The sequence below is a fragment of the Electrona antarctica genome (assembly GCF_951216825.1).
Source record: "Electrona antarctica genome assembly, contig: scaffold_220, whole genome shotgun sequence".
NCBI lineage: Eukaryota > Metazoa > Chordata > Actinopteri > Myctophiformes > Myctophidae > Electrona > Electrona antarctica.
In genome coordinates this window covers 197172-214687 of record NW_027638573.1, presented here as the reverse complement: position 1 = coordinate 214687, position 17516 = coordinate 197172, and the positions used below count along the sequence as shown (strand labels likewise).

At 44.9% G+C, this 17516-nt stretch overlaps 1 protein-coding gene across 1 annotated transcript in view; it reads left to right on the top strand.

Moving 5' to 3' along the window:
* The first annotated feature begins 7083 nt into the window (after positions 1-7083).
* Positions 7084-17516, top strand: part of LOC306917926 (uncharacterized protein) — a 78822-nt gene continuing 68389 nt past the window's right edge. The window contains exons 1-7 of the mRNA XM_079530824.1: positions 7084-7187; positions 7697-7813; positions 8391-8507; positions 10210-10326; positions 11330-11446; positions 12004-12120; positions 13309-13425. Coding sequence (XP_079386950.1) covers positions 7138-7187; positions 7697-7813; positions 8391-8507; positions 10210-10326; positions 11330-11446; positions 12004-12120; positions 13309-13425 — 752 coding nt within the window. The 5' untranslated portion in view covers positions 7084-7137. The remainder of the gene's footprint in view (positions 7188-7696; positions 7814-8390; positions 8508-10209; positions 10327-11329; positions 11447-12003; positions 12121-13308; positions 13426-17516) is intronic.

The following is a 17516-nucleotide window of genomic DNA, read 5'->3' as shown; positions in this document are numbered from 1 at the left end:
ACCATACCACCAATAACATTGAACATTGAAAAGCCTGAATTAGTCTAAAAAGTCTAAAGAATAACCAATACAACTACATAGTTTTTAGTAATTTTGAAGACTTGCTACATTTACTAGCAAATCATGACTCATGACCCCCCCATACTGGCTATCCCTACATGCCTGATCATTACCCCTATAATCATAAAGCCTTCATCAAGAGTCCATTTGGTTGCATGCTCATCATGATTTTAGCTGTCTGTGGACCAAAAATGAAGTGAACTGAGATCCACTCCCCTAGAGGGCTTGAAACCCCCAATGCATTGGGGTGTAGTGGTGTTAACCGGTATTACACCGATGAGATGCTCAAATCCATAGTCTAGGGGCCAAAACTGGTATTACACCCCCCTTGTAGGGCCCATGGATGGGGGGTGTCCTCTGAACCAATGGGACGAAAAAATAAATAGATGAATTGCACTAGGAGGCTGAAACCCCCTACAGGTCTGTAGTAGTTTTTTAACTTTTAACTTGTTTTGTAACTTTTTTTAACTTTAAGCTTTTTTTAAGTAATTTATTCATACTTTTATTTTTCCATACCTATACTCAATAGTGTACACCTACTGTACACCCAATACTCCACCGTATATATGCACCTGGAAATTGCAAATTTTAGGGCTAAACCAACACACAAGCTGTGTGTTTTCCTGTCAGCTGTCAGCTGCTGTCATCTGTCACCTGGCACCTGTCACCTGTCACCTGGTACCTGTCACCTGTCAACTGTCACTTTCAAAGAGAAGGGGACCCCACCCCCCCTCTAATGAGGGGAGGGGGTTTACAACTGCACCTGGCACTTCTAAAAGATAAGGGACCCCCCAATCTGCCAGCTGGCACATCAAAAAGATAAGGGATCCCACCCCCGATTACAACTGCCACCTGGCACTTCTAAAAGATAAGGGATCCCCCACCCCTCACCAACACAGAGGTTAATCTAAACTTTCTATTGTTCTATGCACACCTGGAGCCGGCATGTCTACTAGGCTTTGGGGGTGGGACAGACCCACATGAGGGGGCTCACAGGCTGTGACATGCATGGGACATAGAGAGATAGGGAGAGATAGGGACAGATTTAAGCACTTAATGTAAAACACTTAAGCAGCAGGAACAAAAAGCATGGCATACATCACATACATAAATAAAACGATTATAATAATAATAATAATAATTATAATATAATATGATTTTATGATATATACAATATGATTATGGAATGTATGGAATGTATGGAATGTATCCAGGAATGTATGGAATGTATGGAATGTATGAATAAATTAACATAAATTAACATAAATGACTCACTGGCGCCCCCAGTGGCCAAAATGTGCGATGAACACCCATACTACTTAACTACTACCCTAGCATCATGAGCAGGGGTGAGGTGAGTCCTAGGAGGTCTATAGTATAACCCTAGCATCATGAGCAGGGGTGAGGTGAGTCCTAGGAGGTCTATAGTATCACCCTAGCATCATGAGCAGGGGTGAGGTGAGTCCTAGGAGGTCTATAGTATCACCCTAGCATCATGAGCAGGGGTGAGGTGAGTCCTAGGAGGTCTATAGTATAACCCTAGCACCATGAGCAGGGGTGAGGTGAGTCCTAGGAGGTCTATAGTATCACCCTAGCATCATGAGCAGGGGTGAGGTGAGTTCTGGGTGTAAGGCCTATAGTAGGCCTAGTCACCTGGCCAGCTTGTTTTGAATGATTGATTGATTGATTGATTGATTTAAGAAGTTAACAGTTTGCAGAATGGGTAGAGTTCAGGAAACGTACAGGTCAATACTGACCTGACTGCCCACTGTGTTCACTGTGTTTTAGTGACCACTCTTCCTATGTCTGGACGCACGCACGCACGCACGCACACACACACACACACACACACACACACACACACACACACACACACACACACACACGGTGTGGCCTTCCAATCGCACACACCTGCCGGCAATCATCCCTTGTCAGGTGTGTGTGTGTCATAAACAAAGTAATACGTCAGGATTCAGGAACAAAGTCCACACACACACACACACACACACACACACACACACACACACAGAGGTGTGTCACATTGCATTATTAACAGTGACAGGTAGTTCAGGCTCCATTTTGACTCGACTCTGGAAACAGAACAACTTCATGTCTGGTAAGAATACGTTTATGTATTTATGTATGTATTTAGTGTTTGTTATGGAGGAGGTATTGAGATTAAGATTATTATTATTTAATGTTTTAAGAATTTGAAATGGCGAAAACAGCCGATCTACAAGCTCACATTGCGTCGATATTGTACGATATTGTTTAAGGCCTTGTGAAAGACACGGCCGCAACTGGCTCTCTTGGCGTGGCTTGTTGCTTGATCTTCTCTTTTTTACGTTTTTTTTAATCCTTTATTTACCCAGGGTAGTAGCTGAGCACAAGTGCTCATTTTCACATTAAAACCTGGGAGCTGACCAGTACAACCTCAGTCTGATACTGTTGTACTGACCAGTACAACCACAGTCTGATACTGTTGTACTGACCAGTACAACCACAGTCTGATACTGTTGTACTGACCAGTACAACCTCAGTCTGATAGTGTTGTACTGACCAGTACAACCACAGTCTGATACTGTTGTACTGACCAGTACAACCTCAGTCTGATACTGTTGTACTGACCAGTACAACCACAGTCTGATACTGTTGTACTGACCAGTACAACCTCAGTCTGATACTGTTGTACTGACCAGTACAACCTCAGTCTGATACTGTTGTACTGACCAGTACAACCACAGTCTGATACTGTTGTACTGACCAGTACAACCACAGTCTGATACTGTTGTACTGACCAGTACAACCTCAGTCTGATACTGTTGTACTGACCAGTACAACCACAGTCTGATACTGTTGTACTGACCAGTACAACCTCAGTCTGATACTGTTGTACTGACCAGTACAACCACAGTCTGATACTGTTGTACTGACCAGTACAACCACAGTCTGATACTGTTGGCCACTAAGCAGCTCCACTGGAGCAGTTGGGGGTTCAGTGCCTTGCTCAAGGGCACTTCAGCGGTGTTGGGTGAGTGATGACCTATCACTTCCCTACCCAAATTTGTCCTGCCCGTCCGGGGAATCGAACCGGCAACCTTTCTGCAACAAGGGCGCTCCTCTAACCCTTAGGCCACTGCTAAGATGTGTTGAGTTGGAGGTGGTCTTGGTGTGGCTTGTTGTCTGATACTGAGTTGGAGGTGGTCTTGGTGTGGCTTGGTGTCTGATACTGAGTTGGAGGTGGTCTTGGTGTAGCTTGGTGGCTGATACTGAGTTGGAGGTGGTCTTGGCGTAGCTTGGTGGCTGATACTGAGTTGGAGGTGGTCTTGGTGTAGCTTGGTGGCTGATACTGAGTTGGAGGTGGTCTTGGCGTAGCTTGGTGGCTGATACTGAGTTGGAGGTGGTCTTGGCGTGGCTTGGTGGCTGATACTGAGTTGGAGGTGGTCTTGGTGTAGCTTGTTGTCTGATACTGAGTTGGAGGTGGTTTTGGTGTAGCTTGGTGTCTGATACTGAGTTGGAGGTGGTCTTGGTGTAGCTTGTTGTCTGATACTGAGTTGGAGGTGGTCTTGGTGTAGCTTGGTGGCTGATACTGAGTTGGAGGTGGTCTTGGCGTGGCTTGGTGGCTGATACTGAGTTGGAGGTGGTCTTGGCGTAGCTTGGTGGCTGATACTGAGTTGGAGGTGGTCTTGGTGTGGCTTGGTGTCTGATACTGAGTTGGAGGTGGTCTTGGTGTAGCTTGTTGTCTGATACTGAGTTGGAGTTGTCTGGACGCACGCACGCACGCACGCACGCACGCACGCACGCACGCACGCACGCACGCACGCACGCCGATCTACAAGCTCACATTGCGTCGATATTGTACGATATTGTTTAAGGCCTTGTGAAAGACCCGGCCGCAACTGGCTCTCTTGGCGTGGCTTGTTGCTTGATCTTCTCTTTTTTAAGTTTTTTTTAATCCTTTATTTACCCAGGGTAGTAGCTGAGCACAAGTGCTCATTTTCACATTAAAACCTGGGAGCTGACCAGTACAACCTCAGTCTGATACTGTTGTACTGACCAGTACAACCTCAGTCTGATACTGTTGTACTGACCAGTACAACCACAGTCTGATACTGTTGTACTGACCAGTACAACCACAGTCTGATACTGTTGTACTGACCAGTACAACCACAGTCTGATACTGTTGTACTGACCAGTACAACCACAGTCTGATACTGTTGTACTGACCAGTACAACCACAGTCTGATACTGTTGTACTGACCAGTACAACCACAGTCTGATACTGTTGGCCACTAAGCAGCTCCATTGGAGCAGTTGGGGGTTCAGTGCCTTGCTCAAGGGCACTTCAGCGGTGTTGGGTGAGTGATGACCAATCACTTCCCTACCCAAATTTGTCCTGCCCGTCCGGGGAATCGAACCGGCAACCTTTCTGCAACAAGGGCGCTCCTCTAACCCTTAGGCCACTGCTAAGATTTGTTGAGTTGGAGGTGGTCTTGGTGTGGCTTGGTGTCTGATACTGAGTTGGAGGTGGTCTTGGTGTGGCTTGGTGTCTGATACTGAGTTGGAGGTGGTCTTGGTGTAGCTTGGTGTCTGATACTGAGTTGGAGGTGGTCTTGGTGTGGCTTGGTGTCTGATACTGAGTTGGAGGTGGTCTTGGTGTAGCTTGTTGTCTGATACTGAGTTGGAGGTGGTCTTGGTGTAGCTTGTTGTCTGATACTGAGTTGGAGGTGGTCTTGGTGTAGCTTGTTGTCTGATACTGAGTTGGAGGTGGTCTTGGTGTAGCTTGTTGTCTGCTCTGCTGAGTTGGAGGTGGTCTTGGTGTAGCTTGTTGTCTGATACTGAGTTGGAGGTGGTCTTGGTGTAGCTTGTTGTCTGATACTGAGTTGGAGGTGGTCTTGGTGTAGCTTGTTGTCTGCTCTGCTGAGTTGGAGGAGGTCTTGGTGTAGCTTGTTGTCTGATACTGAGTTGGAGGTGGTCTTGGCGTGGCTGATACTGAGTTGGAGGTGGTCTTGGTGTAGCTTGTTGTCTGCTCTGCTGAGTTGGAGATCGGGGTTCTAAACGTTACAATATATTATCTTCCATATATGGTGTGTTGAATGAATTACAACATGAAGCCTTGAATTCATGGAGATTGTATAGTTTCTGTCTCATTCCTCAATGAAAGAATATGAAAATTGACAAAAGAAAAAAATATATAGGGATGTATGTTTGGTTTATGGCCATATGGGTCCATTTGTTACACTCCAGCTCAAACCAGCTCTGTGGTCTTGTGGTTAGAGTGTCCATCCTGAAACTGGGAGGTCGGGGTTCTATCCCCGGCCGGGTCATACCAAAGACTGTAAAAATGGGACCCAATGCCTCCCTGCTTGGCACTCAGCATCAATGGGTTGGATTGGGGGGTCAGTCCCTGTTTGGCACTCAGCATCAATGGGTTGGATTGGGGGGTCAGTCCCTGCTTGGCACTCAGCATCAAGGGGTTGGATTGGGGGGTCAGTCCCTGCTTGGCACTCAGCATCAAGGGTTAGATTGGGGGGTCAGTCCCTGCTTGGCACTCAGCATCAAGGGTTAGATTGGGGGGTCAGTCCCTGCTTGGCACTCAGCATCAAGGGGTTGGATTGGGGGGGTCAGTCCCTGCTTGGCACTCAGCATCAAGGGGTTGGATTGGGGGTCAAATCAACTATAAAATGATTCCCGAGCGCGGCACGGTTGCAGCTCACCGCTCCAAGAGATTAAGGTCAAATGGGGAGAACAGATTTCGCAGCCAGTATATGACAATTAGTAAAACTTTAATCTTTAACTGTCAGAGTTATAGACCCATAAGGGTGTCAAGTACAGTAAATGTACTTTGTACCACATTATAGTCAATAGAGAATTGCTGATTGATGAGGTCAGTAAGGGGTTAAAGTTCATAGATACTCAGATTACAGTCGGTGAGAATAGACTCTATGTTGAAACAAGACTACATGTTAGCCCAGTTTTACACTCACCATAGACAACTCCTCGGTTTCCCCTTCCCCCCAGGTCAAGAGTCTGGGTGTCGTCCTCGACAGCACCCTATCATTTCATACCCACATCAATAACACCATCCGGTCAGCCTACTTTCACCTTCGCAACATCAACCGCCTCCGCCCTTCACTCACCTCCAACAACACTGCCATCCTAGTCCATTCTCTGGTCGCCTCCCGCCTCGATTACTGTAACTCCCTTCTCTTCGGTCTCCCCCACAAACTCCTCCATAAAATCCAACTGGTCCAGAACGCTGCAGCCCGCATCATCACCAAAACCCCTGCCATCTCCCACATCACCCCCGTTCTGCACCAACTCCACTGGCTACCCATCAAATACCGCATAGACTTCAAGATCCTCCTCAACACATTCAATGCCATCCATAACCTCTCCCCCCCATACCTGTCTGATCTCATCCATATCAACACTCCCACCCGGGCACTCAGGTCTGCCTCCTCCACCAACCTCACTGTTCCCCCAGCTCGTTTGTCCACCATGGGGGGTAGAGCTTTCAGCCGCTCTGCCCCTCGCCTCTGGAACAGCCTTCCCCCTGACATTCGAAACATGGACTCACTCCCCACCTTCAAATCCCACCTCAAAACTCACCTATTCAGACAAGCCTATGCTCACCTTGAGTAAGGGTCTGCTGCAGGCCTTTGTGTTTATTTTAAACTTGCTTTATTATATTGTATTTCTTTTCTGTTTTGTTAGGCGACCTTGGGTGACCTGAAAGGCGCTATATAAATAAAATGTATTATTATTATTATTATTAATGATCTATGGTTTAAAATGATAACATATTTATTGTGTGTGCGTGCGTGCGTGTGTGCGTGTTCCGTGCGTGCTACACATTCAGTATTCAGTGTCATTGACTGTAACCTTTGCCTCGGACACCACATGCATTTTCCCGACAGGTGTAATAAAGGCGTAAAGATTTATTTCAATGGCTGTAACCCTGACAGGTTACATAAAGACCTAAAGATGAGTGATTGTGGGGAGAGAGAGGAGGGTGGAGCTGACAGAGCAGAGTCTCCAACTCCCAGCCTTCTGTTTGTGAAGAGTGAGCGGTCTATGGGAGATGCTCCTGACTTCACTAATGAACCTGGACCTCCACACACTAAGTATGTCAAATATCCTATACTATACAATATGTACACACTATAAAATATACTATAACTCTATAACTTTCTGTCCAATCTTAATTCATAGATTATAAATTACTATGTGTGCTCCAGGTGTGCAGGTTGTGAATGAAGTGGTACAAACCACTATGTTGCAAAGCTGTCTGTCTGTCTGTCTGTCTGTCTGTCTGTCTGTCTGTCTGTCTGTCTGTCTGTCTGTCTGTCTGTCTGTCTGTCTGTCTGTCTGTCTGTCTGGCTGTGCAACAAACTAGATCTATACAAGTATACATTTGTATCTATGTAACTGTTATCAAATTATAGTTAGTTTTTAGTTTCTGTTATTAACATATTTCTATGTGTTGCTGTTTCTCTTGTTGCTGCAGTGTTCAGTAGCTGAAACCCAATATGTTGTGTTCTCTCTACTTGTAGAACGAGACCTAATGATTTAGAATTAATAATAAAGTGACTTTTTCATTCATAATTATGATAAATATATTTTATGATTCCAGAAGTGTTGACCACAGAGCAGAGTCTCCAACTCCCAGCCTTCTGTCTGTGAAGAGTGACCGGTCTAAAGGATGGCTGAATCCTGACTTCAGTAACGAACCTGGACCTCCTGACTCACAGTATGTCAATCCTTCTATAAATATATACACTACTATATAGACCATGGCCCTCATTTTTAAATGCGGAAAATTGTGGCGATTCCGGCATACTCCCATATTTGGGCGTACGCCGGAATCACCACAACTTTCGGCATTTATCATTCCAGCGTGACTTTGAATTTTGGCGTACGCCACGCCAAACATCAAGTCAGGTGGGGAGCTGTCGAAGACTTTGTCCTACACCTGTTTTCTGTCGTATAGACAATAGACAGATGTATAGACAGCATTGACTGACCAGCTGAAAGGCATCTAAACATATTTATTCACTCCTAAAATGTATATCTATAAAACGAATAAATATTATACATACAAAGCATACATCGACCAATCTATGATGTGTCATATGAAATCGGTAGGAGATTTCCAACTGTACAAGCAATTAAAATCACGCAATTAAAAACAATATAACATGTTTACAATGTTACAAGTTTAGATGCTTAATCAAACAAACAGTGCTCTTAATGCTGGCGGATTAAGAGTTAAGAACGTTTTTTTCATTCATAATTATGATAATTGTATAATGTTGTTATGTTTCCAGAAGTGTTGACCACAGAGCAGAGTCTCCAACTCCCAGCCTTCTGTCTGTGAAGAGTGACCGGTCTAAAGGATGGCTGAATCCTAACTTCAGTAATGAACCTGGACCTCCTGATTCACAGTATGTCAATCCTCCAATATACTAGCCTGGCTCCAACCCTGAATCGCCAGCCACGCTCATTTTGATTGGTTGGTATGGGCGCTTTGGCAACGGCTAAAGGGCTTTCTGTCTGAATAATGAAGTGAAACCAACTGAGAATTCAAGCTGATTGTCAGGCTAACAATATACTACAACAGGGAGTGCTCATTCTATCTCAATGGGATAGTTCCAATGTTTGGAACTATAGCCCATAGCACCCCGCTTTGTCTCAATGGGATAGTTCCAATGTTTGGAACTATAGCCCATAGCACCCTGCTTTGTCTCAATGGGATAGTTCCAATGTTTGGAACTATAGCCCATAGACACCCGCTTTGTCTCAATGGGATAGTTCCAATGTTTGGAACTATAGCCCATAGCACCCTGCTTTGTCTCAATGGGATAGGTCCAATGTTTGGAACTATAGCCCATAGTACCCCGCTTTGTCTCAATGGGATAGTTCCAATGTTTGGAACTATAGCCCATAGCACCCCGCTTTGTCTCAATGGGATAGTTCCAATCTGTGGAACTATAGCCCATAGTACCCCGCTTTGTCTCAATGGGATAGTTCCAATGTTTGGAACTATAGGCAGCCCATAGCACCCCGCTTTGTCTCAATGGGATAGTTCCAATGTGTTCCAGACAACAGTCTTGTCAAAACTTGACTATTGTAATTCGCTCCTTACTGGCCTACCGGCATGTGCACTTAAGCCTCTCCAACTGATCCAAAATGCCGCAGCTCGTCTGGTCTTCAACCAGCCAAAATTCTCACATGTCTCCCCCCTGCTCCGCTCCCTGCACTGGCTCCCAGTCGCTGCCCACACAGAATACAAAACTCTGATGCTGGCATTCAAAGCAACCAAAGGTATGGCTCCCCCATATCTTGCAAGCATGATTGAACCCTACAAACCCTCCCGCGCACTCAGATCAGCCAACGCAGGAAAGCTGGAAGTACCCTCACTAAAAACGCCGGGACAACGCTCCACACGTCCCAAACTCTTCTCCCTTCTGGCCCCAAAACTGTGGAATGCACTACCCGTTGCAATCAGAACTGCAGCATCACTCCCAATCTTCCGCCGTAGTCTGAAGACCCACCTTTTCAGACTCCATCATGGCCCATAGCACTTATCCTACCCCCTTAGATAGCACTTTTTAGACTTAGATAGCATTTGAAACAGACTTATAGCATGTCATGTAGACTGCACAATAATTGCATTGTATGTAGTCATAGCACATCATAGTACATATGTATAGCATAGTATAGTATATATGTATAGTTAATATGTATAGTGTCATTATATAGATATGTTCTAATTACGTTCTTAGCTTACGCATGTTTCTTGATAAATGCATTTTATATATGTGATGTATTCCCATACTTTTGTTCTTGCCTAATGTAAATCGCTCTGGATTAAGAGCGTCTGCTAAATGCCTAAATTGTGGAACTATAGCACCCCGCTTCCCATAGCACCCCGCTTTGTCTCAATGGGATAGTTCCAATGGTTGCAACAATTGTTGCAACTATAGCCCATAGCACCCCACTTTGCGGCGAGATCAAAGCGTGTCGTCAATCTCTTACTAGATTACTCTGGCCTCTACGTCAGCTCTTAATGCTGGCGGATTAAGAGTTAAGAATGTTTTTTTCATTCATAATTATGGTAATTGTATAATGTTGTTATGTTTCCAGAAGTGTTGACCACAGAGCAGAGTCTCCAACTCCCAGCCTTCTGTCTGTGAAGAGTGACCGGTCTAAAGGATGGCTGAATCCTAACTTCAGTAATGAACCTGGACCTCCTGATTCACAGTATGTCAATCCTCTAATATACTAGCCTGGCTCCAGCCCTGAATCGCCAGCCACGCTCATTTTGATTGGTTGGTATGGGCGCTTTGGCCATGGCCATCCCAGAAACGGCTAAAGGGCTTTCTGTCTGAATAATGAAGTGAAACCAACTGAGAATTCAAGAGGATTGTCAGGCTAACAATATACTACAACAGGGAGTGCTCATTCTATCTCAATGGGATAGTTCCAATGTTTGGAACTATAGCCCATAGGCACCCTGCTTTGTCTCAATGGGATAGTTCCAATGTTTGGAACTATAGCCCATAGTACCCCGCTTTGTCTCAATGGGATAGTTCCAATGTTTGGAACTATAGGCAGCCCATAGCACCCCGCTTTGTCTCAATGGGATAGTTCCAATGTTTGGAACTATAGCCCATAGTACCCCGCTTTGTCTCAATGGGATAGTTCCAATGTTTGGAACTATAGGCAGCCCATAGCACCCAGCTTTGTCTCAATGGGATAGTTCCAATGTGTGGAACTATAGCCCATAGCACCCCGCTTCCCATAGCACCCCGCTTTGTCTCAATGGGATAGTTCCAATGGTTGCAACTATAGCCCATAGCACCCCACTTTGCGGCGAGATCAAAGTGTGTCGTCAATCTCTTACTAGATTACTCTGGCCTCTACGTCAGCGACGGCGCCCAGACACGCCCACCACCAGCAGACGAGCATTAGCCGGTCATTATTAGCGATCAGAACCGCACCCAAAGGACCTGCTGCTGCAGCAGAGACAAAAGAACACCACACTGTAGTTTAAAGTAAATAAAGTTGTAGTTTTAATACATTTCAGTTTCTGTTATTAACATATTTCTATGTGTTGCTGTTTCTCTTGTTGCTGCAGTGTTCAGTAGCTGAAACCCAATATGTTGTGTTCTCTCTACTTGTATAACGAGACCTAATGATTAAGAATGAATAATAAAGTGACTTTTTCATTCATAATTATGATAAATATATTTTATGATTCCAGAAGTGTTGACCACAGAGCAGAGTCTCCAACTCCCAGCCTTCTGTCTGTGAAGAGTGACCGGTCTAAAGGATGGCTGAATCCTGACTTCAGTAACGAACCTGGACCTCCTGACTCACAGTATGTCAATCCTTCTATAAATATATACACTAACATATAGACCATGGCCCTCATTTTTAAATGCGGAAAATTGTGGCGATTCCGGCATACTCCCATATTTGGGCGTACGCCGGAATCACCACAACTTTCGGCATTTATCATTCCAGCGTGACTTAAAATGTTGGCGTACGCCACGCCAAACATCAAGTCAGGTGGGGAGCTGTGGAAGGCTTTGTCCTACACCTGTTTTCTGTCGTATAGACAATAGACAGATGTATAGACAGCATTGACTGACCAGCTGAAAGGCATCTAAACATATTTATTCACTCCTAAAATGTATATCTATAAAACGAATAAATATTATACATACAAAGCATACATCGACCGATCTATGATGTGTCATATGAAATCGGTAGGAGATTTCCAACTGTACAAGCAATTCAAATCACGCAATTAAAAACAATATGACATGTTTACAATGTTACAAGTTTAGATGCTTAATCAAACAAACAGTGCTCTTAAGAACGTTTTTTTTCATTCATAATTATGATAATTGTATAATGTTGTTATGTTTCCAGAAGTGTTGACCACAGAGCAGAGTCTCCAACTCCCAGCCTTCTGTCTGTGAAGAGTGACCGGTCTAAAGGATGGCTGAATCCTAACTTCAGTAACGAACCTGGACCTCCTGACTCACAGTATGTCAATCCTCCAATATACTAGCCTGGCTCCAGCCCTGAATCGCCAGCCACGCTCAATAAAAATAAAAGTAAAATGTTCTGGCGATTCATGTCTGGTGACTCGGCCTATGGGACGCTGTTTTTTTTCGGTCAAAAAAATGCTCTCAGCAGCTGATTGGCCATCACCGTTGACGTCAAACAACAAACATGGCTGCCCCCACTGTGATAATGTGTGACCGTATTGATCTGGCTATAAATCGCCCTATGATAAATAGTTTCTTTACAGAAACGACAGGTTTTGTTTAAATCCTAGTAGCACTCGTTGACTGTTTGTTTGGTTAGCAACCGGGTTAGCCACATGATTGACAACGACGTCATTTGCTTTCCTACTATTTTGATTGGTTGGTATGGGCGCTTTGGCAACGCCCATCCCAGAAACGGCTAAAGGGCTTTCTGTCTGAATAATGAAGTGAAACCAACTGAGAATTCAAGCTGATTGTTAGGCTAACAATATACTACAACAGGGAGTGCTCATTATATCTCAATGGGATAGTTCCAATGTTTGGAACTATAGCCCATAGCACCCTGCTTTGTCTCAATGGGATAGTTCCAATGTGTGGAACTATAGCCCATAGCACCCTGCTTTGTCTCAATGGGATAGTTCCAATGTTTGGAACTATAGGCAGCCCATAGCACCCCGCTTTGTCTCAATGGGATAGTTCCAATGTTTGGAACTATAGCCCATAGCACCCAGCTTTGTCGCAATGGGATAGTTCCAATGTTTGGAACTATAGCCCATAGCACCCCACTTTGCAGCGAGATCAAAGCGTGTCGTCAATCTCTTACTAGATTACTCTGGCCTCTACGTCAGCGACGGCGCCCAGACACGCCCACCACCAGCAGACGAGCATTAGCCGGTCATTATTAGCGATCAGAACCGCACCCAAAGGACCTGCTGCTGCAGCAGAGACAAAAGAACACCACACTGTAGTTTAAAGTAAATAAAGTTGTAGTTTTAATACATTTCAGTTTCTGTTATTAACATATTTCTATGTGTTGCTGTTTCTCTTGTTGCTGCAGTGTTCAGTAGCTGAAACCCAAGATGTTGTGTTCTCTCTACTTGTATAACGAGACCTAATGATTAAGAATGAATAATAAAGGGACTTTTTCATTCATAATTATGATAAATATATTTTATGATTCCAGAAGTGTTGACCACAGAGCAGAGTCTCCAACTCCCAGCCTTCTGTCTGTGAAGAGTGACCGGTCTAAAGGATGGCTGAATCCTGACTTCAGTAACGAACCTGGCCCTCCTGACTCACAGTATGTCAATCCTTCTATAAATATATACACTACTATATAGACCATGGCCCTCATTTTTAAATGCGGAAAATTGTGGCGATTCCGGCATACTCCCATATTTGGGCGTACGCCGGAATCACCACAACTTTCGACATTTATCATTCCAGCGTGACTTTGAATTTTGGCGTACGCCACGCCAAACATCAAGTCAGGTGGGGAGCTGTCGAAGACTTTGTCCTACACCTGTTTTCTGTCGTATAGACAATAGACAGATGTATAGACAGCATTGACTGACCAGCTGAAAGGCATCTAAACATATTTATTCACTCCTAAAATGTATATCTATAAAACGAATAAATATTATACATACAAAGCATACATCGACCAATCTATGATGTGTCATATCGTCACCTTATTAAACTAATGGCCTAAGTAATTTTTTGCCGAAAATGAGTTTTTGGCCTAAATCAACTCCTGGTGATGCTGGCCACCTCTGGTAAAATCGCCTAAGCCCTAACGTAAAAGGCCTCCCTGTTACACCCTATTAAAAAAATGGCCTATGTCAAGAGTGAGACTTAGGCCATTTTATTTTGCCTAAGTCATAATAAAATGTGACTTAGGCCATTTTAACACACCTTTCAAAATGGGAGTGAATGGGACTGAATGGGAGTGAATGGGAGTGAATGGGAGGTACTGTTAATATGGGACTGATACTATGGGAATGAATGGGAGTGAATGGGAGGTACTGTACTATGGGACTGATACTATGGGAGTGAATGGGACTGAATGGGAGGTAGTTACTATGGGAGTGAATGGGAGGTACTGTTACTATGGGACTGATACTATGGGAGTGAATGAGACTGAATGGGAGTGAATGGGAGGTACTGTTACTATGGGACTGATACTATGGGAGTGAATGAGACTGAATGGGAGTGAATGGGAGGTACTGTTACTATGGGACTGATACTATGGGAGTGAATGAGACTGAATGGGAGTGAATGGGAGGTACTGTTACTATGGGACTGATACTATGGGAGTGAATGAGACTGAATGGGAGTGAATGGGAGGTACTGTTACTATGGGACTGATACTATGGGAGTGAATGAGACTGAATGGGAGTGAATGGGAGGTACTGTTACTATGGGACTGATACTATGGGAGTGAATGAGACTGAATGGGAGTGAATGGGAGGTACTGTTACTATGGGACTGATACTATGGGAGTGAATGAGACTGAATGGGAGTGAATGGGAGGTACTGTTACTATGGGACTGATACTATGGGAGTGAATGGGAGTGAATGGGAGGTACTGTTACTATGGGACTGCTACTATGGGAGTGAATGGGAGGTACTGTACTATGGGACTGATACTATGGGAGTGAATGGGAGTGAATGGGAGGTACTGCTACTATGGGAGTGAATGGGAGGTACTGTTACTATGGGACTGATAGAATGGGACTGAATGGGAGTGAATGGGACTGAATGGGAGTGAATGGGAGGTACTGTACTATGGGACTGATACTATGGGAGTGAATGGGACTGAATGGGACTGAATGGGAATGGGAATGCATGGGAATGGGAATGCATGGGAGTGAATGAGAGTGAATGGGAATGAATGGGAGGTACTGTTACTATGGGACTGATACTATGGGAGTGAATGGGAGTGAATGGGAGGTACTGTTACTATGGGACTGATACTATGGCATTGAATAGGAGTGAATGGGAGTGAATGGGAGTACTGTTACTATGGGACTGATACTATGGGAGTGAATGGGAGTGAATGGGAGTGAATGGGAGGTACTGTTACTATGGGACTGATACTATGGGAGTGAATGGGAGTGAATGGGAGGTACTGTTACTATGGGACTGATACTATGGGAGTGAATGGGACTGAATGGGAGTGAATGGGAGTGAATGGGAGGTAATGTTACTATGGGAGTGAATGGGAGTGAATGGGAGTGAATGGGAGTGAATGGGAGGTAGTTACTATGAGACTGATACTATGGGAGTGAATGGGAGTGAATGGGAGTGAATGGGAGGTACTGTTACTATGGGACTGATACTATGGGAGTGAATGGGAGTGAATGGGAGGTACTGTTACTATGGGACTGATACTATGGGAGTGAATGGGACTGAATGGGAGTGAATGGGAGGTACTGTTACTATGAGACTGATACTATGGGAGTGAATGGGACTGAATGGGAGTGAATGGGAGGTACTGTTACTATGTGACTGATACTATGGGAGTGAATGGGACTGAATGGGAGTGAATGGGAGGTACTGTTACTATGGGACTGATACTATGGGAGTGAATGGGAGTGAATGGGGGTGAATTGGAGGTACTGTTACTATGGGAGTGAACTGGATTGAATGGGAGTGAATGGGAGTGAACTGGACTGAATGGGAGTGAATGGGAGTGAATGGGGGGTACTGTTACTATGGGACTGAATGGGAGTGAATTGGAGGTACTGTTACTATGGGAGTGAACTGGACTGAATGGGAGTGAATGGGAGTGAACTGGACTGAATGGGAGTGAATGGGAGTGAATGGGAGTGAATGGGACTGCATGGGACTGAATGGGAATGAATGGGAGGTACTGTTACTATGGGACTGTCACTCCCATTCATCCCATTCACTCCCATTCAGAGTGAATGGGAGTAAATGGGAGTGAATGGGACTGAATGGGAGTGAATGGGACTGAATGGGAGTGAATGTGACTGAATAGGAGTGTATGGGAGTGAGTGGGAGTGAATGGGAGGTACTGTTACCCATTCATCCCATTCACTCCCATTCAGTCCCATTCCCTCCCATAGTATCAGTCCCATAGTAACAGTACCTCCCATTCACTCCCATTCACTCCCATTCAGTCCCATTCACTCCCATTGAGTCCCATAGTAACATTACCTCCCATTCACTCCCATTCAGTCCCATTCACTCCCATGGTATCAGTCCCATAGTAACAGTACCTCCCATTCACTCCCATTCACTCCCATAGTAACTACCTCCCATTCACTCCCATTCACTCCCATTCACTCCCATTCAGTCCCATTCACTCCCATTGAGTCCCATAGTAACAGTACCTCCCATTCACTCCCATTCACTCCCATAGTAACTACCTCCCATTCACTCCCATTCACTCCCATTCACTCCCATTCACTCCCATAGTAACATTACCTCCCATTCACTCCCATTCACTCCCATTCAGTCCCATTCACTCCCATAGTATCAGTCCCATAGTAACAGTACCTCCCATTCACTCCCATTCACTCCCATTCAGTCCCATTCACTCCCATTGAGTCCCATAGTAACATTACCTCCCATTCAGTCCCATTCAGTCCCATTCACTCCCATAGTATCAGTCCCATAGTAACAGTACCTCCCATTCACTCCCATAGTAACTACCTCCCATTCACTCCCATTCACTCCCATTCACTCCCATTCAGTCCCATTCACTCCCATTGAGTCCCATAGTAACAGTACCTCCCATTCACTCCCATAGTAACTACCTCCCATTCACTCCCATTCACTCCCATTCACTCCCATTCACTCCCATAGTAACATTACCTCCCATTCACTCCCATTCAGTCCCATTCAGTCCCATTCACTCCCATAGTATCAGTCCCATAGTAACAGTACCTCCCATTCACTCCCATTCACTCCCATTCAGTCCCATTCACTCCCATTGAGTCCCATAGTAACATTACCTCCCATTCAGTCCCATTCAGTCCCATTCACTCCCATAGTATCAGTCCCATAGTAACAGTACCTCCCATTCACTCCCATTCACTCCCATAGTAACTACCTCCCATTCAGTCCCATTCAGTCCCATTCACTCCCATTCACTCCCATAGTAACTACCTCCCATTCAGTCCCATTCAGTCCCATTCAGTCCCATTCACTCCCATTCACTCCCATAGTAACTACCTCCCATTCCCTCCCATTCAGTCCCATTCACTCCCATAGTATCAGTCCCATAGTAACAGTACCTCTCATTCAGTCCCATTCACTCCCATTCAGTCCCATTCAGTCCCATTCACTCCCCTTCAGTATCAAATGTCTTTGTGCTCTGATATTATTTTAAACACTCTGTGGCTGACCCTAAACCATGGTCTA